The sequence below is a fragment of the Globicephala melas genome, chromosome 19 (genome assembly GCF_963455315.2).
Source record: "Globicephala melas chromosome 19, mGloMel1.2, whole genome shotgun sequence".
Taxonomy (NCBI): domain Eukaryota; kingdom Metazoa; phylum Chordata; class Mammalia; order Artiodactyla; family Delphinidae; genus Globicephala; species Globicephala melas.
Genome location: NC_083332.1, coordinates 11221939 through 11246662, shown reverse-complemented (window position 1 = coordinate 11246662; position 24724 = coordinate 11221939). Strand labels below are relative to the sequence as shown.

General features: G+C 56.6%; 1 protein-coding gene across 2 annotated transcripts; it reads left to right on the top strand.

Annotated features, from left to right (window-relative positions):
* The first annotated feature begins 1945 nt into the window (after nucleotides 1-1945).
* On the top strand, nucleotides 1946-20337 carry LOC115862686 (sodium/potassium-transporting ATPase subunit alpha-3). Of its 2 annotated transcripts, none has more exons than XM_060289787.2 (23): nucleotides 1946-2102; nucleotides 6095-6184; nucleotides 6280-6339; nucleotides 6482-6685; nucleotides 7214-7327; nucleotides 7442-7576; nucleotides 8048-8165; nucleotides 8299-8567; nucleotides 9837-10035; nucleotides 10113-10222; nucleotides 10305-10439; nucleotides 12035-12227; nucleotides 12512-12687; nucleotides 12773-12909; nucleotides 13558-13708; nucleotides 13829-13997; nucleotides 16663-16817; nucleotides 16895-17018; nucleotides 17793-17938; nucleotides 18499-18629; nucleotides 19155-19256; nucleotides 19525-19616; nucleotides 19941-20337. In XM_060289787.2, exons 1-23 carry the CDS (start codon nucleotides 2097-2099, stop codon nucleotides 19967-19969), a joined length of 3045 nt encoding a protein of 1014 aa, XP_060145770.1. In that variant the 5' UTR covers nucleotides 1946-2096; the 3' UTR covers nucleotides 19970-20337. The 2 variants fall into 2 exon arrangements, with proteins under 2 accessions (XP_060145770.1, XP_030730694.2); XM_030874834.3 differs by having other exon boundaries at nucleotides 1952-2102; nucleotides 6056-6184.
* The last annotated feature ends 4387 nt before the right edge of the window (nucleotides 20338-24724 follow it).

Genomic DNA, 24724 nt, shown 5'->3' with positions numbered 1-24724 from the left:
TGCGGCCTCCCTATTACCATGGCAACAAGGGACAGCGGGGAGGGATGGGGATGGGTCAGAGTACAGGATTGGGCTGAGGCTCTGGGTGCTGGGGGAAGCCAAGGAACCCACCTCCCTGCCCCCTTTTACTCTCTGGCCCAGTTTCCCTGTCCATGCCCATCTTTCTGTGGCTTCGAATCTCTGACTCTTGTCTTTCTCAGTTTGTGTGTCTCCCTCTGGCCTTCACCCTTTCACACATTTCGGTGACCAGGTCCTTAACCTTCCCCTCTCACCTGCTATACACCAGGCTTACTCTGTGCCCCTTGCCTGTCCCCCACATCCCCACTCCCATAGGTGGGGAGGATACCCACATTCTGAGAAAGCTACAGAGACAGGCTCTTGCCTGCTCTCTGCCCCTTCTGCCCTTCTCAGGGAGAGTCTGGGAGTGTTCCTCGTAGAGCAGAGAGGTGGAGGTAGGAGGCTGTAACTCCTCAGGCTCCAGTGGGTGGCTGACGGGGTGTTGTGTGTATGTGACAGGCCTGGGGTGTGGGTGCTGGCTGTGCATCTGTGTGTGTATATACATACCAAGATGGGATGTGCATGGTGTGTGGGTGTGGGCATGGGGGGTGTGTTTGGAGCTACAACAGAGGTGTATGAGATAGCACTGCGATACATGATGTGTGTAGTGTGTGAGGTGTGTGGGATGGTGTTGTGTGATCTGTGTCGGTGAATTATTGTGCTGTGTGTGAGTCTGTGTGCACCTTTTGTCTGTCATTCACAATTAGCAACACTTCGGCAATTTTGCACTGTGGGCCTTTGCTTATGCCCAGATATATTGGGGAGGAGTGTGTGTGATGTTGCGTGAAACAGTGTTCACAAAGCCTCAAGTGGTGTCTGGGGCAGTGTGAGGCCTGTGCTATGGTGCTGAGTGTAGATGTGTACTGGTTTGTGGGTCCGTGGATTTTGTGGTTATGGCTCTCTATGTGAGGTGGTTTAAGGCCAGCTCTGATGGAGTGCGTGATGTGCATATCTGTGAGGTTGTGTTTTGAGGGTGTGTGTTAATCTACATGGCATTTTATGACTCTGATTCTATGGTGTGATGGGGTGCGCAAGGTGTGTGTGCTATGTGTGTTTCATTTTTACATGTTTGTGAGTCCCTGGGGTTGTTTGATGGGGTAGTGTAGGGTGTGTGGGAGGGTATTAGCTGGTGTGTGATGGAATGTGATTGTGAAACTGGTGGTGAGTGGTGGGGTGGTGTCCGTGTGTGTCCACAGCATCTGTGCTGTCTGGGTGATGGTCCTGTGTGAGTATGATGCTTGGTGGAATCCTCTGGCTGTGATGTGTCTCTTGTGTACCTGTGTAGCTGTGTCTCGTTGGATAACTGCCATACCATAGTGTGTGTGTTGGGGGGAGGTCACACAGTGAGGGGAGCCTCAGGGCTCCTACCCCCTCTGCAGCTTCCCCGCTCACTGTGGGGTCTTCCTTGCCCCTTGTGCCCCCTCCATCTCCCCCTCCTGAACAGCACCCCACAGTCCCCAGGGTTCCCTCCTGCCTCAGTGCAGAAGAAGGTGCTCTGGCCCTCCTCCCTTATTGCGGTGATTTACGGGGCTTTCCCCCCACCCCGTGGTGGGTGTCCACCTTCCACAGCGCACTCCTCCCTCTGGTGGCACACAATGAGGGGGATTCTGGGGCTCTCCCACCCTCGGCGCCCCTTCCTCGGAGCCGACACCCCACACTGCGGGGGTTTCCAGGTCCCTCATTTCGGGGGTCTCCGCCTCCCGCAGCGCTCCCCCTTCGCCGCCTCGCCGCCGCTTTGCAGTGGGTGGGGGGCGGGGAGGACAGCTGCAGTACCGGGGGCGGGGCCGCGGGCCGTCCATCAGAACGGCGGCGCCCCTGATTGGCCAGTGCCGGCCCCCCGGCGGGCGCGGGCATATGAGGAGGCGGAGGCGGCGGTCGCCGCAGACTGTGTGCAGTGGGGCTGACCGCCGGACGGACGCGCGGACCGAGGCGCGGGCGCTGCAGAGGCCCCCAGCGCGAGCCCGCGCCTGAGCCCACCCTGAGGCCGCTGCCCCGGCCCCTGCCCCGCCCGCCTGCCCCTGTCCCCCGGAGCCGCCAAGATGGGGGTAGGTGCTCGGGCCGGCCGGGCGATGTGTGTGTGTGTGTGTGTGTGACATTGTGGGTCCTGTGAGATTGGGTGTCTGCGGGGGCCGGGGACTCTGGGACCCCTGCTCTCCGGGACCCGGGTTCAGGAACCTGTGAGCCGGCTGACTCAGCCCGTCCGTGTGGTTGTGTCTCTGGTTGAGTGTGTGCGCGGGGCCGCCTGGCTTGGCTGGGGTCTGTGGCGCATGTTGGTGTGTCCTTTGTGTGCGGGGCCCGCGGGGCACGGACCCGCCCTCAGCACCTCTGCCTGACCTGGTGCGGTTGCCTGCTCAACCGTATGTGTGCGTGTGCATGTGTGCGTGTGTGTGCTCCTGGCTCTGTCAGGCCCTGCAGCACCGTCTGCCTGCGATTGTGTGGCCCGGGTTTGTGTCTGAATGTCTGTAACCGTGTCTGGGTGTGTCTGAAAGCTGGTGTTTGTGTCTGGGGGCGTTGAAGCCCGTCTGCTTCCTTGGCCAGGCGGGGACAGGTCCAGACTATGGGATGAACACCAGATGACCTCTCTTTCTCCTTCCAGGCCTGGATGGGGGTGCTCCGCAATGCGGAGTGGCCTGGGGCTGCAGTGTGTGTCTAGCTCCTAATCTGGGGGAGCAGACACAGGGGCTGGGGGGAGCAGGAGAGTCATGGCGGGGAGACTGAGAGCCTGGCTGAGGGTGTATGTATGCAAATGCGTACGTGTGTGTATGGGGGGAGGGGTTGTGCATGCCTGGCTATGCCCTTTCCTCCGTGTCCGTGTGTCCTTGTCTGTGAGTCTCTCCAGCAGATGCTGCCTCCTCCCCTGGCTGACCACCTGACCCCCGCTGCAGCCCTGGATTTCTCCCTGCGTGTCAGGCGGGGCCATGGGGGGCTAGGAGGCGGGTGGGCTGGGATGGATGGGATGGAGAGAGAGAGGGGGTCGGGATGGGAGAGGCTAATGGAGAGGGAGTATGAAGGATGAAGAGAAAGATGGCGGATGAAGGCTGATGGGCCCAGGGATGGAGCTGGGGAATGGGGCTGCAGATCTGTGGCTTGGGGTGGGCGAGGGGAGAAGGAGAGAAGAACTGGGTGGGGAGGAGACTGGGAGAGAGAAGGGGGAGGTGGGAGTCAGTGATGGCTTCCAGGTAAGTGGAAATGGAGGGGAAGCCGAGGGCAGATTGGAGGAGAGGACTGGGGCTAAGTGCCTTAGAGAAAAAAGGAGCGGGAGGGTCTTAGGAAAAGACGTGAGAACAGGAGGAGAAGTGAGGCTCTTTAGACATGGGAGGCAGAGACATGGAAAGCAGAGAGAAATGGGCAGAGACTGAGAGAGATGCTCTGAAAGAGACAGAGAAAAAGAGACATAGAGACAAAGAGACGGACACAGGCAGAGAGACATGGAAAGACGAAGAGAGACATGAGTGGGACATAGACAAGGAGAGACAAAGAGAGAAACTGAGGCTGAGATGAGGAGACCCAAGGACAGACATTTCCTATCCAGAGACAACCAGAGGCAGCCTGAATGATAGGAAGAGGGGACAGAGGGCAAAAGGGGAGTTCGAGGGAGAGATGCTGAGATGAGGCCTCAGACACCTTGAAAGGGGGAGGGAGAGGCAGGCTGAGGGGCAGAGGCTGCGTGAGCTGGGCAGGTGTCAGGGGAGGCGGACAGCATGGAAAATGGCGAGGAGCCGCAGAGGCGGGCTGCAGCGAGGCAGGCGTGTCCCCCACCCTCAGAGGTGCTCCCGCCCTGCAGTGCGTCCATCTGGGCCTCCTGCCTTGACTGGGAAAGCCTCGGCTCCCCCTCTAACAGATGGAAGCCCGCCCCCAAGGGAGTCTGGTCATGGCAAGGGCAAGGAGGAGCCAAGGCTTGTCTGCCAGGGACTGGGGTATCCCAGTCCCTCCCCGCTCATCCCCAGGATCCAGGCCCCCGGCCCCTCCTCCCTCAGACCCAGGAGTCCAGGAAGCCACCCCTAGGCCTCAAAGGGGCCAAGCATCAGCTCCCCAGCCTTCCCTGAGGTTTCAGGGGTGGGCAGCTGGTTTTCTTCCCAACTTCTCCTCTCCTGCCTTCCAGGCCTCCATCTCTTTCCTCTCCTGCCTTCCTCTTATTTCTCTAACTTGTGCCCATGACCTCATATCTCCACTCTCTCCATCCTTGGGTCTACCCCTCTGTGGAGTCCGAGACCCCTCCTGAAGCTGGGGGTGGAGGAGTGTCCTCCCTGTCCCCCAAGCCTCCATGTTCCATGTCAGACGCAGTGCTGCTGCAGGGCTGGCCCAGGGCCAAGCCTCTTTCCCACCCCTGAAACCCAGGCTCCCAGGCCTCCAGGCTGCAGTAGCCTCCCAGGCTCAGCCTCCCAGTCTGGGGGCAGACGGCAGGCAGCTCAACTCTCTACAAGGTCACGAGGGGATTAGCGCTGAGCTGCACTGAGCCTGGGATCCCAGCTTGGCCCTGGACCCTTAGGATCTGTCAGCGCTCCTCTACCAGCACCTGGCCTCACCCCACCCCTCCTGCCAGCCTCCAAGGACACTTCCTTCCCCGTCAGCCCAGGTCCCCAAACTGGAACTTCAGTCACTCCCCCTCACGCTACATCCAGTTCAAGTCAAGCCCGGGGGCTTTTGCCTCTTGCTGTTCTGCACCCCAAATCCCAGCCAGCTCCTAGTCTGTCCTTCAGAGGGCTAACCATGCCAACCCCTTTTCCAAACCTATCCATGGCTCCCACCAGCCCCCAGGAAAGAGTCTAGGCCCACAGCTTGTCAGTCAAGGCCCTCAGGACTGGCTGCATGTCCAGCCAGGCCACCATCCCTGTGCACAGTAGGCTGCCTCCCAGGCGTTGGTCCCAGCTGTGACTAACACCTGGAGTGCCCTTTCCTCCCCCTTCCTGCCAGGCCTGTGGGGTCTCCCAAGATTTGCTGGGTCCTTTGAGAGACAGAGACATCCATGGGGTTGGGGAGAGAGGCCCAGAAAAAGAGTCAGGCAGAAAAGACAGGGAGAGTGATATATGGGGAGACCTTCAACTGGAAGGACAGAGATGCCGAGATGGACTCGGAGAAGGAGAGACGCAGGGATAGAGAGGAAGATGGCAGAGCGAGATCGTGAGAGATAGACAAGGTGGTTGAAACAGTAGAGACAGTTACGGAGAGACACACCAAGCATTACAGAAAAGGAGGTACCTTGAGAGATGAAATCAGAGAGAAGCAGAGATAAGGATGGAGACAGATACAGACAGAAAATACGGACACTCAGAGACAGTCTGAGATCCCTGCACACCAACTGGGAAAGAGATAGGAACCCAGAGAGAACCCAGAGAGACAGACTCAGCCAGACTCAGGGAGAGAGAGTTCAAGAGATAGAAACAGATATTGTATGAGATGGAAAACATAAAGAGCCAGAGATCAGAGAGAGACACACACAGAGACTCAGAGACAGAGACAGAGAGAGAGACGGACAATATGAAGTGATGAGGGAGAGAGAGATCAGAGAAGCAGCCACAGAGAGACAGAGATACACACACATGAAGAGAAGGATAGATAAAGAGGTACAAGGAGACAGAAACAAAACAGAATAAGACAGAGAGGCGCAAACAGAGACCTGGAGAGATAGATCAAGAGAGAGAGACAGACGTAGCGAGAGACAGACAGACCTAGCAAGAGACAGACTAAGTGCCCAGGGAGAAGGAGAAGAAGACACAGAGAGATAAAAAGACACATGGAGACTGAAGGGGAGAGACCTACAGAGAGAGAGAGAGAGGCACAGACAGACCCAGATGGAGACTCTCAGGGACAGAGACCCAGAGATACATGGAGCCAGAGACGGAGAGGCCAGTAGGAAGAGATGAGACTCAGGGGTTCTGAGAGATACCCAGAGCCGCAGGGCAGAGACAGACTGAGCCCCCAGAGCCAGCCCCTGCCCAGAGACGCAGCTGTGCAGACGCAGGGCTGGTGTCCCCTTGTAACCCCTTCTCGCCCGCAGTCTGGTGGCTCTGACAGCTATCGTGTCGCCACCTCGCAGGACAAGAAAGATGACAAGGGCTCGCCCAAGAAGAGCAAGGGCACCAAAGACCGCCGGGACCTGGATGACCTCAAAAAGGAGGTGGCTATGGTAAGTCCCACCCTCTGCACCCACCCAGAGCAGGCCCCACCCGCCACTGCCCGGCCTCCTCACTCACCCGATCCCCCCAAACTCCTGTTCCTCAGACAGAGCACAAGATGTCAGTGGAAGAGGTCTGCCGGAAATACAACACCGACTGTGTGCAGGTGGGGCCGGACCGGAGGGAGAAGGGTCCGAGGGGGGAGGGGATGGGAAGCCGTGACCCTTGGGTGCCTGGGGGCACTCGGGAAGTGTTGGGGGCGCCAGGGTTGCTCCGGGAGGGTTCTGTGTGAGTCCTGTGTCCCCTAGGGTCTGACCCACAGCAAAGCCCAGGAGATCCTGGCCCGCGATGGGCCTAACGCGCTCACGCCGCCGCCCACCACCCCAGAGTGGGTCAAGTTCTGCCGCCAGCTATTTGGGGGCTTCTCAATCCTGCTGTGGATCGGGGCCATCCTCTGCTTCCTGGCCTACGGCATCCAGGCAGGCACTGAGGATGATCCTTCTGGCGACAACGTGAGTGCCCTCCACCCTGCTGTGCCCAAGGGCTCATACATGCAGGGACACGTATGCACACCCCACTTCTCCCTTTAGACTTTTCAAAGCCCAGCCTCCAACTTCTTCTCATCTAACTCTCACAGTCACCCAGTGAGAGAACCAGAGAAGCTATGAGGAAAACTGGGACTCAGAAAGGTGAAGTATGGGACTTCCCTGGTGGTCCAGTGGTTAGGACTCCGTGCTTTCACTGCCGAGGGCCTGGGTTCGATCCCTGGTCGGGGAACAGCCAATAAATAAACAAATAAATAGATAGATAAATAAATATATAAACAACAAACATATAAAAAAAAAGAAAGAAAGAAAGAGGGACTCAAACGTGGACAGGCAGACAGAGACACAGACCCTCAAATGGACACAACCTGAGGTCAGACATACAAATACAGACCCCCAATGACTCAAAGCTCTCTTCCCAGGTTCCACAGACCTCGGGATGGGGGTGGTGGGGAGTTGCTCCAGGGCGGGCTGTGACTCTGCATCTCCCCACAGCTGTACCTGGGCATCGTGCTGGCGGCCGTGGTCATCATCACCGGCTGCTTCTCCTACTACCAGGAAGCCAAGAGCTCCAAGATCATGGAATCCTTCAAGAACATGGTTCCCCAGGTGAGGGGTACCCAGGAAGGGGCCAGATGGAGGTGAACAGGCGGGCGAGGCTATGCCCAGTGACCCCAGGTAGAGGGAGTCAGGGAGGTGACTCTTCTCCATTTTTCCCCCCAGCAAGCCCTGGTGATCCGGGAAGGTGAGAAGATGCAGGTAAATGCTGAGGAGGTGGTGGTCGGGGATCTGGTGGAGATCAAGGGCGGAGACCGAGTCCCAGCCGACCTGCGCATCATCTCAGCCCACGGCTGCAAGGTGGGCCAGGGGCCTGGGGCCCAGCTCTGCCCTTCCTGGAATGGCCCAGGAGTCCAGGCCCCCAGCCCTTCCTCCCCCAGGACCCGGGAGTCCAGGCCCCAGCCCCCTCCTCCTTCAGACCCAGGAGTCCAGGCCCCCGGACCCCTCCTCCCTCAGACCCAGGAGTCCAGGCCCCCGGCCCCTCCTCCCCCAGGACCCTGCAGTCCAGGCCCCCTCCTCCCTCAGATCCAGTACCTCTGACCTCCAGGTACCTTAGGCCTTGGCAAGAAGCCGTGTACCCTCCCCAGCTTCAAGAGCCCAACCTCTGTCCTCCCAGACACAGGCACCCAGACTTCTAGCTGTGACTTCCAGGGACACAGCCTTCAGCCTCGTTAACAAAACAAACGAACAAACAAAAATCTTGAAATCTCCTCTGGACAAATGCCCCTTGACCCCAGGCCCGGGGTTGACACCTGTCTCCTGTGTCCCCAGGTGGATAACTCTTCCCTCACGGGTGAATCAGAGCCCCAGACCCGCTCCCCCGACTGCACTCACGACAACCCCTTGGAGACTCGGAACATCACCTTCTTTTCCACCAACTGTGTGGAAGGTGAGGCAGCGGGGAGGGGCAGTTCGGGCACCCAGCTGGGGCCGGGCTCGTCCAGATAGATGGACGTGCCTCAGGGGCTTGGGGTCCCTCTGAAGCTCGCTGAATCTCAGCCCAGTCCCCTCTGACCCCACAGGCACAGCTCGGGGCGTGGTGGTGGCCACGGGTGACCGCACTGTCATGGGCCGCATCGCCACCCTGGCTTCCGGGCTGGAGGTGGGCAAGACGCCCATCGCCATTGAGATCGAGCACTTTATCCAGCTCATCACTGGCGTGGCTGTCTTCCTGGGCGTCTCCTTCTTCATCCTCTCCCTCATTCTCGGATACACCTGGCTCGAGGCTGTCATCTTCCTCATCGGCATCATCGTGGCCAATGTCCCAGAGGGCCTGCTGGCCACTGTTACTGTAAGGCCCGGACCCTTGGGTCTGAGGGAGGAGGGGGCTGGGGCCCGATGGCAACAATCTTGACTGCAACTTGGACATCAAGGGCCAAGCCTGCCAGATGTTGAATGAGGAGGGTCCTGGGTCTCAGAGGGCCTCATTGACAAAACAAACCAACAGGGAATCCCCTGGCGGTCCAGGGGTTAGGACTCCGCACTTTCACTGCTGAGGGCCCCCATGTTCAATACCTGCGTGGAGAACCAAGATCCCACAAGCTGAGAAGCATGGCCCCCCCAAAAAACAACCAACGAAGAATCGTGAGAAACACTGCCAGTCAGAAAGGGCTAACGGCCCTATCATTTTTGAAGTTAACTTACAAAATTAAGAAGCACAACCTCATGGTAAAAAGTCTAAAGAATACATTAAAATAGTTAAAAAATAAAATAACAGTCCCGACCCACTGCCCAGCCGTCAGCCCCCCTCCAGAAGCAGGCTCTCTGCCCTGTTCCCGGCGACGGTGGGCATATTGCCACGTACGTAGTCATTGTTTTCGGGGTACACAGAAGGGACCATCCTAGGAATACTGTTCTGTTCCTTGATGCTTTTACTTAATAGATCCTGCGACGTTTTCCATATTAGCATATTCCAAGCTACTCTAAGTCAAAGGCCTTTCATTGACCTACACTATACAAACAAGGGTTGCACATATGAAGGTACTGCCTGATGAGCTGGAGGCAATTGAACACACCCCAGGTCAGCTGCACCCAGATCTAGTTCCCCAGAAGCCCCCTCAAGACCTGTTCAGCCCCTCCCCTCCAACCCCAGGGTTACCCCTAGGATAGACTGGCTTCAAACCGTGTAGCTTTTGTACTTCACATCAGTGGAATCATTCAGCAGGAACTCTTGTTTCTGGCTCATTTTTCGCTGAACACTGTTTTTGAATTTCACCCATGCAGTTGTAGGCAGTGGTTGCTTGTTCTTTTTCACCGCTGTATAGTATTCCCACCTTTTATTCCCCAATTTATTTGTCCCTACTGCTGTTAGTGGACATTTGGGTTGTTTTCAGTTTGGGACTATTATGTTGCTGCTATGAACATTCTAGTATATTTCTTTGGGGTGCATCTGAGCCCATTTTTGTGGGTCTATACCTTGGGTGGAGTGGCTGGGCGACACCCCATTCTTTGCCCAGGATTCTTTCTGGGCTGGGCAGTTGGGTTGTTGGCAGTTGTGTTGCTGGCCCAACTGCACCACCTGACTCTACCTGTAACTCCCCTGCCCTTGCATACACTCCAGGTGTGTCTGACCCTGACCGCCAAGCGCATGGCTCGGAAGAACTGCCTTGTGAAAAACCTAGAGGCTGTAGAGACCCTGGGCTCCACATCCACCATCTGCTCGGACAAGACAGGGACCCTCACCCAGAACCGCATGACGGTCGCCCACATGTGGTTCGACAACCAGATCCACGAGGCCGACACCACTGAGGACCAGTCAGGTGAGGGTGGGGCCCAGGCAAGACCGAGGGGGCCTGGCTCCCGGACGCCCCCCAGCCCTGACTCGTACCTTTTTCAGGGACTTCATTTGACAAGAGCTCGCACACCTGGGTGGCCCTGTCTCACATTGCTGGACTCTGCAACCGTGCCGTCTTCAAGGGGGGTCAGGACAACATCCCTGTGCTCAAGGTGGATCTGGCCTCCCGCTCGCCTCAGCTTGGCCCCTGCCCACCCCGCGCTACTCTGCTCTGACAGCCCTCTCTCCCCACAGAGGGATGTGGCCGGGGATGCCTCCGAGTCTGCCCTGCTCAAGTGCATCGAGTTGTCCTCCGGCTCCGTGAAGCTGATGCGCGAACGTAATAAGAAAGTGGCTGAGATCCCCTTCAACTCCACCAACAAATACCAGGTACCCTAGGCTCTCCAGGAGAGTCGGCCTGGATCTCACTTTCTCTATGACGCCCGAAAAGCACTCAGCTCTGCCCTGCTGCCCTCCTGCTTTGGGCAAGTTATTAACTTTCCCAGAGCCTTGGTTTCCCCATCTGTAAAATAAGTCCAAGAGTATCCACCCAGTGGGGAGAGGAACACAGACCCGGGAGTGAGAGCAATGTCTCTGTTGGAGTGGGCAGCAGGGGAGTAAAGATCTTCCTGCAGCAGAGTGGGAACCAGCCAGAGATCTCATTCATCCATTCAACAAATATGTTTTTGAGCAGCAACTACGTGTCAGAGGCACTTGTGTTAGGTGCTGCGGACGCAGACGGCAGTGAAGTCCCTCCTCTCACGGAACTTATGCTCTAGTGCCGGGAGACAGACAATGACAAAGGCATGAGGACATTAGGAAATTTGGAATACGTCCGCCAGTCACCATGCTGAGCGAGGGAGCCCTGCAGGCGGCTGGGGGCAGCGGGCACAGCGTGTGCAAAGGTCTTGACGAAGGAGTGTGTTGATGTACCGAATAGCCAGGGAACGTTGAGCCAGGAAACGTGGTGGGAGGGGAGGGCGGTGGGTGCTGGGTCAGGTCCCGTAGGGCCTTGTGGACAGGACTTGGGTGTGACCCTCAGGGGGACATGAGCCACTGAGCAGAGGCAAGATGGGACCTGACCCACATTTTTAAAAGCTGCTTTATTGAGAGAGACAGTTCACACACCATAGCTCACCCACTTAATGTGCATAATTCAGTAGTTTTAGTATATTCACCGATACGTGCTGTCATCTGCCCAGTCAGGTTTTTAAAAAATATTTATTTACTTATTCATTTATTTTGGCTGTGCCGGGTCTTAGTTGCGGCGTACGCGATCTTCGTTGCCTCGTGAGGGATCTTTAGTTGCGGCATGCGAACTCTTAGTTGCAGCATGTGGGATCTAGTTCCCTGACCAGGGATCGAACCCAGGCCCCCTGCATTGGGAGCGCGGAGTCTTAGCCGCCGGGCCACCAGTGAAGTCCTGTGACTCTCATATTTTAAAGGCTTCTTCTGGCTGCCATGGGGAGGAAATATTATGGGGAGGGGAGGGCAGAAACAGGGACTCAGTGTGGAGGCTGCTGTGATATTTCATGAGAGACGGTGGTGGCTGGATGGGAGGGCAGGGGAGGTGAGAAGAGGTCAGAATCCGGGTACTTCAGAGGTGAGCTGACCAGATTCGGTGATGGGTCAGATGCGGGATGAGAGGTTGTCGGGCAAGCCAGAGAGAGAAGCACGTATCCTAAGGACCCCTGAGATTTCTGTGAGAGAGACACAGAGGGGAAGAAACATCTGCAAGACCGAGAGACAGAAACGGGCAGGGATGAGCAGAGGTCTCTGTGAGAGAGCCTGAGAAACAGGTGAACATCTCTCGGGTAGAGAGATTTGGGCAGTGCCCTCTGGGGGAGCCTGGCGGTGGTCTGTCCTGGCATCCGTGGCTCTGGACAGGGTGGCAGGGGGGGTCCTCTTCCCCAGCTGGGTGCAGGGCAGCCTCCGGGTCCCTCCCTGTGAGGCTCAGGCGTGGCCGCCTTCTGCTCTGTCCGCAGCTCTCCATCCACGAGACCGAGGACCCCAATGACAACCGGTACCTGCTGGTGATGAAGGGCGCCCCTGAACGCATCCTGGACCGGTGCGCCACCATTCTGCTGCAGGGCAAGGAGCAGCCGCTGGACGAGGAGATGAAGGAGGCTTTCCAGAACGCCTACCTCGAGCTCGGGGGCCTGGGCGAGCGCGTGCTTGGTGCGCACCAAGGGTGGAGCCAAGTTGGGGCAGGGGCTGGGCCAGCTCTGGGGGCCCCTTGAGGGTAAGGAGGGATGTGAGGCTGCCCAGAGCCTGGCTCAGAATAGGGCCTCCCAGAATGCACCATGAATGAATGAATGAATGAGACAGGAAGGCGTCTGTCAGAAATGGGTGTTGACTGACTGTCTGGCCAACTAGGGAGCCTGACTGCTGGCACCGGGAGCTGCGGGCAGGAGGCAGGGAGGACCGAGGCTGGAGCCCCTGTGCCCCTCTCCCTGCGCCAGGTTTCTGCCATTACTACCTGCCCGAGGAGCAGTTCCCTAAGGGCTTTGCCTTCGACTGTGACGATGTGAACTTCACCACCGACAACCTCTGCTTCGTGGGCCTCATGTCCATGATCGACCCTCCCCGGGCAGCCGTCCCTGACGCGGTGGGCAAGTGCCGCAGCGCGGGCATCAAGGTATGGCCCGGGGCAGCAGGGGAGGCAGGGCCAGGGCCCCAGCGGCCAGCGGTGAGGCTGGACCGTTTGCATATGATGCCCACAGGTCATCATGGTCACCGGCGATCACCCCATCACGGCAAAGGCCATTGCCAAGGGTGTGGGCATCATCTCCGAGGGCAACGAGACTGTGGAGGACATCGCCGCCCGGCTCAACATTCCCGTCAGCCAGGTCAACCCCCGGTGAGCCCCGCCCTGCCCAGCTCAGGTCCCTCTGGGACTGCGGGTCCCCCTCCTCCTGGGCCTCCTCTGTTGACTCAGCATCTGGGTCCTGTTCCTCTACCATCGTGAGGATGGGCAGCCTGGTGTTACAGCTGCATGGGGTTAGCAAGGGGTAGGTTCGCATCCCAGCTTTGCCACACATGAGCTGTGTGACCTTGGGCAAGTCACTTAGCCTCTCTGTGCCTCAGTTTCCTCCTCTCTAAAATGGGCTGCTAGTAATTCACATCTGAGAGGATTCTGTGAGACCCCTTATTTCTGTGTCTGGCATTCTCTCTTCCCATCTCTCTTTCATGTCTTTGTCTCTCTCTGTGTCTCTCATCTCTGTTCTGACGTACTTAGCTTTCCCACGCTCATGTCTCTCTGCGTCTGTCTCTATTTCCTAGTTGCCTGCATAGCTCTGTTCCTCTAAGTCCAGTGTCCCAAGGTTCTTCCTGAGGTCTGCCCTCTATCCTTCCTACTGCAGCCCCCTCCTCCCCTGTTTCCCTTCATCTCTGACCCCCAGAGCCCTTGTCCCTCTATCGGAGCCTGGTCCTCTGTCTCTCCTGTCTGTGAGTCTGTCCAACAGGTGTCACTGCCCCACAAGTCCTGAACACTCTCTGCTCTTCCCAGGGATGCCAAGGCCTGTGTGATCCATGGCACCGACCTCAAGGACTTCACCTCTGAGCAAATCGACGAGATCCTGCAGAACCACACTGAGATCGTCTTCGCCCGCACTTCCCCCCAGCAGAAGCTCATCATTGTGGAGGGCTGTCAGAGACAGGTGGGCTCGGGCTGGGGTCCCTCGCAGGAGGGGGCCGGGGGTCTGGACTCCGGGGTCCTTGATGAGAAGAGGGTTTGGGGCCAGGCCTCTGGGCGTCATCCTCACCCTCTCTCCCTCCAGGGAGCCATCGTGGCTGTGACTGGGGACGGCGTGAACGACTCCCCCGCCCTGAAGAAGGCTGACATCGGGGTGGCCATGGGCATTGCCGGCTCTGACGTCTCCAAACAGGCAGCAGACATGATTCTGCTGGATGACAACTTTGCCTCCATTGTCACGGGTGTGGAGGAGGGTGAGTGAGTTGGCCCAGGTGGCCCTGGAGACTGGGGTCGCTGCGTGAAGCCCGAGAAGGGGGAGGGGAACAGGCCAGGGCTGCAGCAGATGCACGGCAGGAGACCACAGAATCCCACCAGGCCCCCGGCAGAGCCTGCGCTTGTCCTTTTCGGTTTTCTCCCCCTGAGGAGTTGGGGGCTCCCTGGGGGCAGGACTCAGCCAACGCACTTCTGGGTCGCGGTGTCGCCCAGCACAGGCCCAGTCTGGTGGGCAAGGCACATTCGGAAGCATTAAAAAACAATACTCATAGGGATTTCCCTGGCAGTCCAGTGGTTAAGACTTCGCCTTCCAATGCAGGGGGTGCGGGTTCGATCCCTGGTTGGGGGGCTGGGACCCCCACATGCCTCAGGGCCAAAAAACCAAAACAGAAAACAGAAGCAATATTGTAACAAATTCAATAAGGACTTTAAAAATGGTCCACATCAAAAAAGTCTTTAAAAAAAAATACTCATAAGGACAACCTCAGGGAAGAAGAGGGTCCTGAGGGAGCCCTGAAGAGGCCCCTCACCCAGCCTGGAGTCAGGGGCCAAGGAAGCCTCCCCAAGGGGACAGGGATCGCCTGTGCCAAGTCTCTAGGGCCATGTGGGAGTCTTCACGTAGAGAAGTGTCAGCGAAGGGAGTTGCAGACAGAGGCAAGGCCTCAAGGTCTCAGGTGGGGCCGCCGGGCATCACCTCCTGACGGGCCTGGATGCGGCCACAGATGGGGCTTGTTCCCATTCCGTTTTATTCTAATTATCAGAGTAATTCATGATCATTATAGCAAATGTAGAAAAGCATTAAGAAGCAAATTGGAATCACCCATAATCTTACCATCCAGAAGTAATCACTGTTCATGCATTTTCTTCCAGTCTCTCTGTCCTACTTGAAATGTCCCCAGTGTAAAAAATAACTCCTGATAAGAGAGAATTCAGACGGTAACCGCTGAGCCTACAGTGTCAGGTTCAACGCCCTTATCCCTTGTCTCCTGTGGCCCAGAGGACACATGGTTAACCCTTTCTCATCCCCAAGACATCCTCCATGCACCTGCAGAGCACACACTCATGGCGGCGCTCACGCCGCCCAGACACTTATTGGGCTCCTTACCTTGTGTATGGTGCCAGGGGCTGGAGATAACAGCTGTGAGCAGAGCAGACATGGGTCCTTGCCCTCAAGGAGCTGGGAGAGACAGCCTTCTGCAAGTTAACGAACAGATTGTAACATAACAAACATAATTACGTATTGTGAAAAGTGCTAAGAAGAAAACCAGCAGGGTGCTAGGATAGATGGGGTCCTACCTATTTATTTATTTTTTGGCCGCCCCGCGCAGTTTGCGGGATCTGAGTTCCCTGACCAGGGATCGAACCCGCGCCCCCTGCAGTGGAAGCGTGGAGTCTTTCTTAACCACTGGACCTCCAGGGAAGTCCTCTGTGCCTTGTTTTTTTTGTTTTTTTTTTTGCGGTACGTGGGCCTCTCACTGTTGTGGCCTCTACCGTTGCGGAGCACAGGCTCTGGACGTGCAGGCTCAGCGGCCATGGCTCACGCGCCCAGCCGCTCCGCGGCATGTGGGAATCTTCCCGGACCGGGGCACGAACCCGTGTCCCCTGCATTGGCAGGCAGACTCTCAAACACCGCGCCACCAGGGAAGCCCTTCTGTGCCTTCTTAATGACACACCTTGTTGCTCATCAGCACACGGGGGAAGGTGGAGGGAGGGGCTGGCTGGGTTCATCTTTAGTTTCTTTTTACTTTATACGCACTGTACTGATTGAATCTTTATTGGGATATGGCTTTCACACAAAGTCAGGCAGCTCTGTGACTTTTTATGCACGCACGCACCCACACAACCACCGGACCCCCATCAAGATAGAGAACGTTTCCAGCCTCCCGTTAGGGTTCTATCAGGTCCCCTCTGGTCTATATCCCCCCTCCCAGAAATAACCACTATCCTGACTTTCAGCACCATGGATTCGTTTCCAACCTCTTCCAAATGGAATCATGTGATAAGAATGCTTCTGTGTCTGGCTTTTTTTCACTCAACATAACATCAGTGAGATTCATCCATGGAGTTGGGGGTGTCAGTAGCTCGTTCCTTTTTCTCGCCGGGTGGTATTCCTTTGTATGGACGGACCACAGTTTACTTATCCACTCACCTACTGATGGCCAGCGGGTCAGTTCTGGTTTGGGGCTATTATAACTAATGCCATATGGTGAACATTCGTGTACTTGCTTTTTGGTGGACATAAACACTCATTTCTCTTGCATATAAACATAAGGTGAGGATTGCTGGGTCAATAAGGCAGGGATGTTTAACTTTTAACAGAAACTACTGGGAATTCCCTGGTGGTCCAGTGGTTAGGACTCCATGCTTTTGCTGCCAAGGGCGCTGGTTTGATCCCCGGTTGGGGAACTAAGATTCCGCTAGCCACACTGTGCGGCCAAAAAAAGAAAAGAAACTACCAAGCAGTCTTCCGAAGTGGTGGTATTTTGAGAATGTTTGAACAGGGGCAACATGGTTTGGCATCTGTATGGAAAGGCAGGCGGTGGGGGGGATGGATTAGAAAGGATGCATGGACTGGGCAGGGAAGGGGCAGAGGGACTAGGGTGCCCTGGTGTGGGTGCCGAGGTCTGAGCCTGCCCCTGCCAACAGGCCGCCTGATCTTCGACAACCTGAAGAAGTCCATCGCCTACACCCTGACCAGCAACATCCCCGAGATCACGCCCTTCCTGCTGTTCATCATGGCCAACATCCCACTGCCTCTGGGCACCATCACCATCCTCTGCATCGACCTGGGCACTGACATGGTGAGGCCCCGGCCACCCCCAGGCTCCGGGAGGGTAGGGTCCCCCCGATCCCCGACTTACCGGCCTCTCCTGCCCAGGTCCCTGCCATCTCGCTGGCGTACGAGGCCGCTGAGAGTGACATCATGAAGAGACAGCCCAGGAACCCACGCACTGACAAGTTGGTCAATGAGAGGCTCATCAGCATGGCCTACGGACAGATCGGTGAGGACCTGGGGGCCCTGCCTCGCTTATGGCTGGGTGCCCGGTGCCTGGCCCACCGTGGGCGCTCAGAAACCTTGTGCCGAATGAGTGGAGTGAAAAGTAGGACCTGGTGCTGGAGGTTTGGAAGGAGTGACTTACAGATGGGCGGTGGTCACCAAGGTGGGGCTGGCACAGGTGGAGGAAAGGCCCAGGGCTGCACCCGGGGAGCACGTGGGATACTGAGTGGCAGATCAGGGCTGGCCCCAGGATGGCCACTCCCCTGCTCCACCCGCCACCATGATGGGAAGGACCAGTCAGCCTGTGAGCTCTCTGAGGGCAGGAGTGAGCCCCACGCCCTCCTGCCTTCTCCATCTTTGCTGGGGGTGAGGTGTGCAGTCTTACAGGTGCTGAGCGCCCTGTTGCTGGGAGTGTCCCAGGAAGCAGAGGCTTGGTGGCGGTGGTCAGAGGCCTAGGGAGGTCATTCCTGCCTAGGGGGTCCTCAGGGGTTTCCTGATGTCCAGGTGGCCTGGCGCAGGTGGGAGGGAGCCTCCAGGTTCTCCCCTCAGGAGAGCCCCGTCTCCAAGGTTCCTGCTCCAAGGGGCCCATCTCAGGGCCTCACCACCAGGTGGCACCCTCAGATGGCCCTCTGGGAGCTCAGCCCCGGATGATGTCAGGCAAGAGGACCGGGTACCTCACCATCCTCGCAGTGTGGGTCTCAAGGGGCCTCAGAGGTGCCCTGGGCTGGCTGCCTGCCCCACCTGAGCCTCTTCTCATCTCCCTTCTCTCCTCCCCCAGGAATGATCCAGGCTCTTGGTGGCTTTTTCTCCTACTTTGTGATCCTGGCAGAAAATGGCTTCTTGCCTGGCAACCTGGTGGGCATCCGGCTGAACTGGGATGACCGCACCGTCAACGACCTGGAGGACAGTTACGGGCAGCAGTGGGTGCGTAGGGCTGGGTCCCACAGCATGGCCTGGGACCTCCCAGGCGGGATCCCTGCCCACAGCATCCTGGGCTGGGGCGAGCCGTCCCAACCATGCAGGGGCAGCTTCCTATGATGGTCCCTCTGCCCCAGGGGCGGCATCAAGATCCTCGCTGGACACAAGGGGCCTCCTGGCGCTCTTGGCCCAGCCCATCGCGGTCCTGGCCGCCGGCCATGCTCTCTGCCCCACCAGGCGAGACGCCTTTGCTGCCCGATTCCCCATCTCTGTCTGTGCCTTCAAAGCCCAGCTGGAGGCCCCTCAGGAGGCCCCCAGGATCTCTGGTCCACAACCGAGGTCACCATTATCCTCTCTAATTCCTTGTACATTTCCTGACTCTTCCCGTGGGGCTCTGAACTACAGAGGGAAGGCATGCCCCTTAGGGGATCCCATCTGGACAGAGTCCCCGCTTTGCCCTGGGGCCCTACGCAGGGGCGCAGACAAGGAGCACGTGGGCCCAGGGTGGGGCCTGGGGCTGCGGCCACACTGACCGCCGACCGGTACCCGCGTCATCGCCCTTGCAGACCTACGAGCAGAGGAAAGTGGTGGAGTTCACGTGCCACACGGCCTTCTTTGTGAGCATAGTGGTCGTGCAGTGGGCTGACCTGATCATCTGTAAGACCAGGAGGAACTCCGTCTTCCAGCAGGGCATGAAGTGAGGGCCGCGGGCGCCGGGCTTGCTCTCCGTCCCGCCCCGTGTCTGTCTGTCTGTCTGTCTGTTTCAGTTTTGCCTCTGAGTTGATTTTCTCTCCAGTGGTCACATCTATCTTGGATTCTCCGTCTCTCTCTCTCCATATGTGTGTGTGCACACTGCTGGGGTGTCCCCGGTCCCTCTCCAGATCTGCTTTATCTTTTTCTTTGGCCGCACGGCATGTGGGATCTTAGTTCCCCCACCAGAGATGGAACCCTGCAGTGGAAGCGCAGAGTGCTAACCACTGGACCGCCAGGGAATTCCCTGCTGTATCTTTTCATACCCCTGCCTGTGTGTCACTGTCTCTGTCATTATACTTCAGTGTCACCGTCTCCCTGGACCCATCTGTGCCTCTCTGCCTCTTTCGGTCTCCATCTCTGTGTGTCTCCGTGTCTGTCTCTGTGCATCTGCCCTTGGCAGAGCCTCTGTCTCGGTGGGATGGGGGTGCCTGCTCGAGTTCTCTGGGTCCAGCCCTGCCTGTGCCTCCAGGAACAAGATCCTGATCTTCGGGTTGTTTGAGGAGACAGCCCTGGCTGCCTTCCTGTCCTACTGCCCCGGCATGGACGTGGCCCTTCGCATGTACCCTCTCAAGTGAGTGCCCCCTCCCCTGCCCTGTACCACCTGCTCCGGGATCCTCCGGGTAGCCTTCCCCGCGGGACGCCCTCACAGGGGGGTGCTGTGCAGACCCCAGCCCACAGCCATGGCCCGGGCACCCCTCACCTTGGGCACGAAGGACCAGGGGAGCATCTTCCCAGTGCGGCCCCGTCTGTCCTCTGGGACCCTGCCTGTGTGTGTCCGCCCCGCCCCCCGCCCCGTCTCCGCCCCACACTGACGCCCTCCTGCTCTTTCGTCTCCGCAGGCCCAGCTGGTGGTTCTGTGCCTTCCCCTACAGTTTTCTCATCTTCGTCTATGACGAAATCCGCAAACTCATCCTGCGCAGGAACCCCGGGGGTGAGGGGCTAACTGGGTACAGGGGGGAGGCTGGGGGGACGGGACGGGGCAGCTGGAAGGGGAGGCGAGAGAGCGCTGTGTGACTGATACTAACCTCACTCTCTGTTTCCCCCCAACCCCTCCCTCCTGCGTCGTCTTTCCACCCTCTTTGCAACTCTTCTCTCTTCCTGGCTCTCTGGGCCTCCTCCTTTCTGTGTCTTTCCCTGTGTCTCTGCCCCTTTTGGTTTCTTTCTGTGCCGCTGTCTGTCTGTCTGTCTCTGCTTGTGCTTCTCTCCGTGCCTGTCTCCCTCTCTTCTCTGTTTCTTTCCTCCTTTGTCTCTCCAGGTTGGGTGGAGAAGGAAACCTACTACTGACCTCAACCCCACCACATCACCCGTCTCTACCCTGCCCCTCAAGCCCAGGACAGCCCACTCCGGTCCCCCTCATTTTGTATTCTGGGGGGAGGGGCCCTCTCGCCCATTGGCCCCGCCCCCTCAAGTTATCTCCCGCCTCCCTCCCCCTCTTCCCCCTCTGGCTGGCTTCTCTCCCCGCCCCCGCCCCGCCCCGCCCCGCCCCGCCCCCTGCCTCTCTCCTCTCTCTCTTTTGTGTGTCTGTTCCTCTCCCTCTCCTCATCCCTGCCACCCAGCCCCCTCCCTGGGCTCTTTTTTACTCCCCCTCACCCCCTGGCTGACGCCGTCTCTGGTTCTGGACAATTATCAAATATATCCGTGGGGACAGAGAAGCCGCGTGTGTGTGTCTTGCTTGCTTTGTGGACCCGGGGTGTGGGCAGGACGGTGTTCCCTGTGCTGGCACCCGTGGCTGGGTGATTCACAGAACCCCAGGAATTTAGCCTGGCATGAGCTTGGGAGTCATGGAATCTCAAAGTCATCAAATCATGGAGTTGTAGCCCCACAAGGGTTAGAGTGAGGGCACCTTGAATTCGCCAGGAGATGGGATCATGGGATCAGAACAGGGGAGAGGAAGGGAATCAGACTCTGGATCCTCTCATATTGGAGAGGCACCGGGGGAGGCGATGATGCTAATGGTTCATTGAACTCCCACCCTGTGCTGTCCTCTCCTAAGCACTCTACGTGTATTAGCTCACTCAATCCTCACAAGGCACAGAGAGGGAAAGTGACCTGCCCAAGGTCACACAGCTGAGAGGTGACAAATCTGGGATTTGAACCTAGGCTGTCCAAGCTCTAAGTCACTATGCTCTTCTCTCTCTTTTTGTTGAGATAAACTTTCATACAGTGACGTGCACAAGTCTCAAGGGCACAGCTCAATGATTTAAAAAATTACTTCCATGTAGCCACTAGCCATAAAGTTCTCTCGTGCCCCTTTTCCAGTCAGCCCCCCTCCAGAGGTAACTGCTGAACTGCTTTCTGTCACCATCGTTTAGTTGTACCAATTCTTGGACTTTGTAGAAATGCAGTCTTACCGCATGCTGTCTCATGCTGTCTCTTACAGCATGCATGTCTGGCTTCCTGTCCTCCACACCATGTCTATGAGAGCCATCCACAGTGTTCCATGTATCAGTAGCTGCTCTTTTTCATTGCTGCGGAGTTTTCCACTGTGTGACTATTACACGATTTGTTGATCCATTTTCTTGTTGACGGACATTTGCTGTTTACACTTTGGAAGCCTCTAGGAAGAGGAACGTTCTAGTAATATCCTCTGATAACACATGTGTGCATCTCTGTTGGGTACATGCCTAGGAATGGAATTGCTGATTGGGGGATAGACAGTGTTTATCTTTAATAGAAATGGCCACGCCCTTTCCAAAGCTCTTGCGTCATCTGCATTCCAACAGTGTATCAAAGTTACAGTTGCTCCACATCCACGTCAGCACTTGCTTGTCAGTCTTTTGAATTTGAGCCCTTCTGGTTGGGCAGCTCTACCACTTCCCTCAAGGCAGCCTTTCTAACACAGCCCAGAGACTAGAGTGAGAGGAAGGCCTGGGGCTGGTCCCGGGCCTGCCTGCCTCCCAGCACAGGTGTCTGGGTGGTCGGGAGGCTGAGAGTCCACATGAGTGTGAGTGTGTGCACGTGCCCACTGCACAGGACAATGCTGAGGAGGAGTGCCTGAATCTGAGGGGTAAGGCAGTCAGGAGGCAGCGGCCATGTGTGCCAGAAACGCCTGTGATGCCCAGGGCAGAGCCCAGTCCGGTAAGGGTTACGTGAGCCTGGACCTCTCCTGGGGAGGCCAGAGAAACTATTCATCAGGTACAGGGTAAGAAACACTCCCATAGACAAGTGGGCAATCTGAGGCCCAGAGAGGGCAGGGACTTCCTTGAGGTCACACAGCAGAAAAATAAACCAGGTTTCTGATTGTCTGTGCTAATGTCCTCCTACCCTCCCAGCTCCACTTCCTCCAGGGGTCCAAGAGGCAGGAAGGAGGCCTCAGGTGGAGGGACCACAGGGCCAGGGCCCATCTCTCATAATCTTTTCAGGCACCCCCTTATCTCCCACCATCCCCCTAATTCAGGGCCCACTTGCCATAGGTCCCTTCTCCCCCAGTCTCCCCTCATCCCCCTGTCTCACGGATCTTCCCATCTCTCACAGTATCTCCATCTTAGGGCCCCTTCTCCCACAATCTCTGTTTCAAGGGGCTCCTCCCCCACATTGCCCCTACACCAAGGCCCCTCAGAATCCCCTGATTCAAAGTTCCCGTCCTGCCCCACTCAGAGGGTTCCTCTCCAACAGTGTCCTTGCCTCTGGACTCCACCACCCATGGCCCATGCCTTTTGACACCTCCAGGACTTTGCCTGTTATGTCTTCTGCTCAGAGCACATACTGGCGGGTTATGAGTGAAATCACTTTTATTCGTGTTCCTATGAGGAAACCCCAAAGCCCTCATAACAAAAGTCAAACCCCAATTTCCCCAGGTCGGCCCTGGAAGAAGGCAGCTGGACCTCTGCTTCCAACTCTCTGCTCCCCAAGATTCATCTTCCTCTTGGGGGCTCTTCTGGTTACCCCTGCTGCTCCCATCACTTTGAACTCAGGCGCTGCTACCCCATTAATGCTCTGGGCTAACTGTGGACTCACAGCCCACCCCCCCCCCTTGATTTCCTGAAGCCCAGCTCGACCCAAGTGGGAAGCCTGAACAAGCTTCTACTAAAAGCCTGGGGCTGACAAAGAGGAAGTGAACGGTAACGAGCCAACCTGATCTTCAAAGTATGGCTCATTCGGTTTCAGCTTGGGACCCCCCTGCCACGCGCACACAGGCGGCCTCCCTCCTATTGCTACACCAGCCCCTTCGAGAGGGTCATCTTCCCCACCTTGTGGGGATGCCCTCCAGCAGGCCTCAAAGCCCAAACCCAAAAGGAATGTGATCCTTGGAAGACAAGAGTTGGAGTTAAGAGTCACCTGGATCTCCCAGGTGAGTATTCTCCTTCAGCTCCACCCAACCTTGGAAAATGAGGTCCTCAGTCTGTGTAAGGGAGCCCAGGCTTCCCAATACTTCCACACACATTTCTTGAGGCATGCTGGTGCTCCCTTCTTTCCCACAACTCACTCAGGGGCAGGGGCAAAGACTGAGAGAACTATGGCTGTGAGAGCTAGGGGAAAGAAAGGTCCATGTCTCAGATGCCAGCCACTCTTTGGGACATCCAAGGGGCCAGCAGCCCCTAGTAAGTTACTGCTAAGTTTGAGAAGACTGAACTCTAGAAATAATCATAACAGTCATGATAATGTAGTGGCAATAACATGGACTACCATTTATTGAGCAGTTATAAAATATCAAGACTCTTTCAAGCACTTTACATGGACCATTCAACCCCATCTCAACCCCATGAGTGTGGTACAATTACAGGGACGAACAAAATCGGACTACAGGTTGGATCTGTTTCTTTTACTTTAACCTTGCTTCTCATTTGCTTTTGTTCACTAAAAGGATACTGTCTATAGGGAACCCTGCCCCTCTGCTTGAATGTTAAACCAAAGTGCCTTTGTTCAGGGAAACATCCTGACCCTGTCCACCTGTGAATGGCTGCAAGAAAGAAGAAATTAACACATCCCCTCCCTGAGGCTGTCCATTCCAGGAGATATCTGCAAGACTTAAGGCCTTTTTACTTCACTTCCTCACCTCCTCCCCTTCTCTGTTCTATTAAAGAAACTGGCATCCAGACCCCAGTCAGAGACACTAGTCCACCATCTTCTCAGTCTGCAGGCTTTCCAAATAAAGTCGCTATTCCTTGCCTCAACACCTCATCTCCTGATTTATTGGCCTGTCCTGCGGCGAGCAGAGCGAGCTTGGACTTGGTAACAGTACCACCAGGATCTTCACTGTCCAGTTGAGGACACCGAGGTTCAGGGAGGTGATGAGGTCAACACAGCCTGAATTTTGACCTCTGACCCCAGAATCCCAGCTCTTTTCGTTATAGCAACTCTGTCTTTTAAAAATTCTCACCCCTTCAATAAAACTAGAAGAAAATAAAATGATAAAATGAAAAAAAACTCAACCCTTTCCTTTCCCCCACTTCCCTCCGTCCTATCCAAAGCAGGGGCATCCCTAGGTCCCTAACCCTAACCCATTCACCCTTGGGAGCCCAAGGGTTGTGGGGGGAGCTTTGCCCCCTATCTTAGATGCACCCCCCTCCAGCAACCATGGCCCCATCACTAGCCTCTTGAAGAAGGAAGAAATAGATTCCCACAAATTCTCTACAGTCTCGCTATTCAAAATGTGGGCCATGGACCAGAAGCATCAACATCACCTAGAAACTTGTTAGAAATGCAAATGAATGGTCTCACCCTAGATCTGCTGAGTCAGAACATCTGCGTGTTTTAGCAAGTGTTTTCTTTTATACCTTCTAGAGTCAGAATGACAGCTCTACACGGCCTCCATCGTACCCTGCACGGGGGAGTACACAACGTTTTCTGCCTTTAGAGCTCCGGCTTCTGACTTTAGAGCTCGCGTACCGCCCTGACTCCTGACAACCCACCTTTTCCGACTCCACGCGTCCTGCTTCTGAAACTACAACTCCCACAATGCCCAGAGGCGTCACTTTACGCGACTACATCTCCCAAGGTGTTTCGCGAGCCACACCACCATCATGGCGCCCACTCTCTCCGACATCATCGGGACTACAACTCCCACAATGCTCGGCGGCAAAAACTACCGCCCCCAGA

Coding starts and splice junctions, on each gene's coding strand:
- LOC115862686 (XM_030874834.3), top strand. Junction 7,328..7,441: donor TCAAGAACATGGTTCCCCAG/GTGAGGGGTACC, acceptor TTTTCCCCCCAG/CAAGCCCTGGTGATCCGGGA. Junction 12,688..12,772: donor GCCGCAGCGCGGGCATCAAG/GTATGGCCCGGG, acceptor TGATGCCCACAG/GTCATCATGGTCACCGGCGA.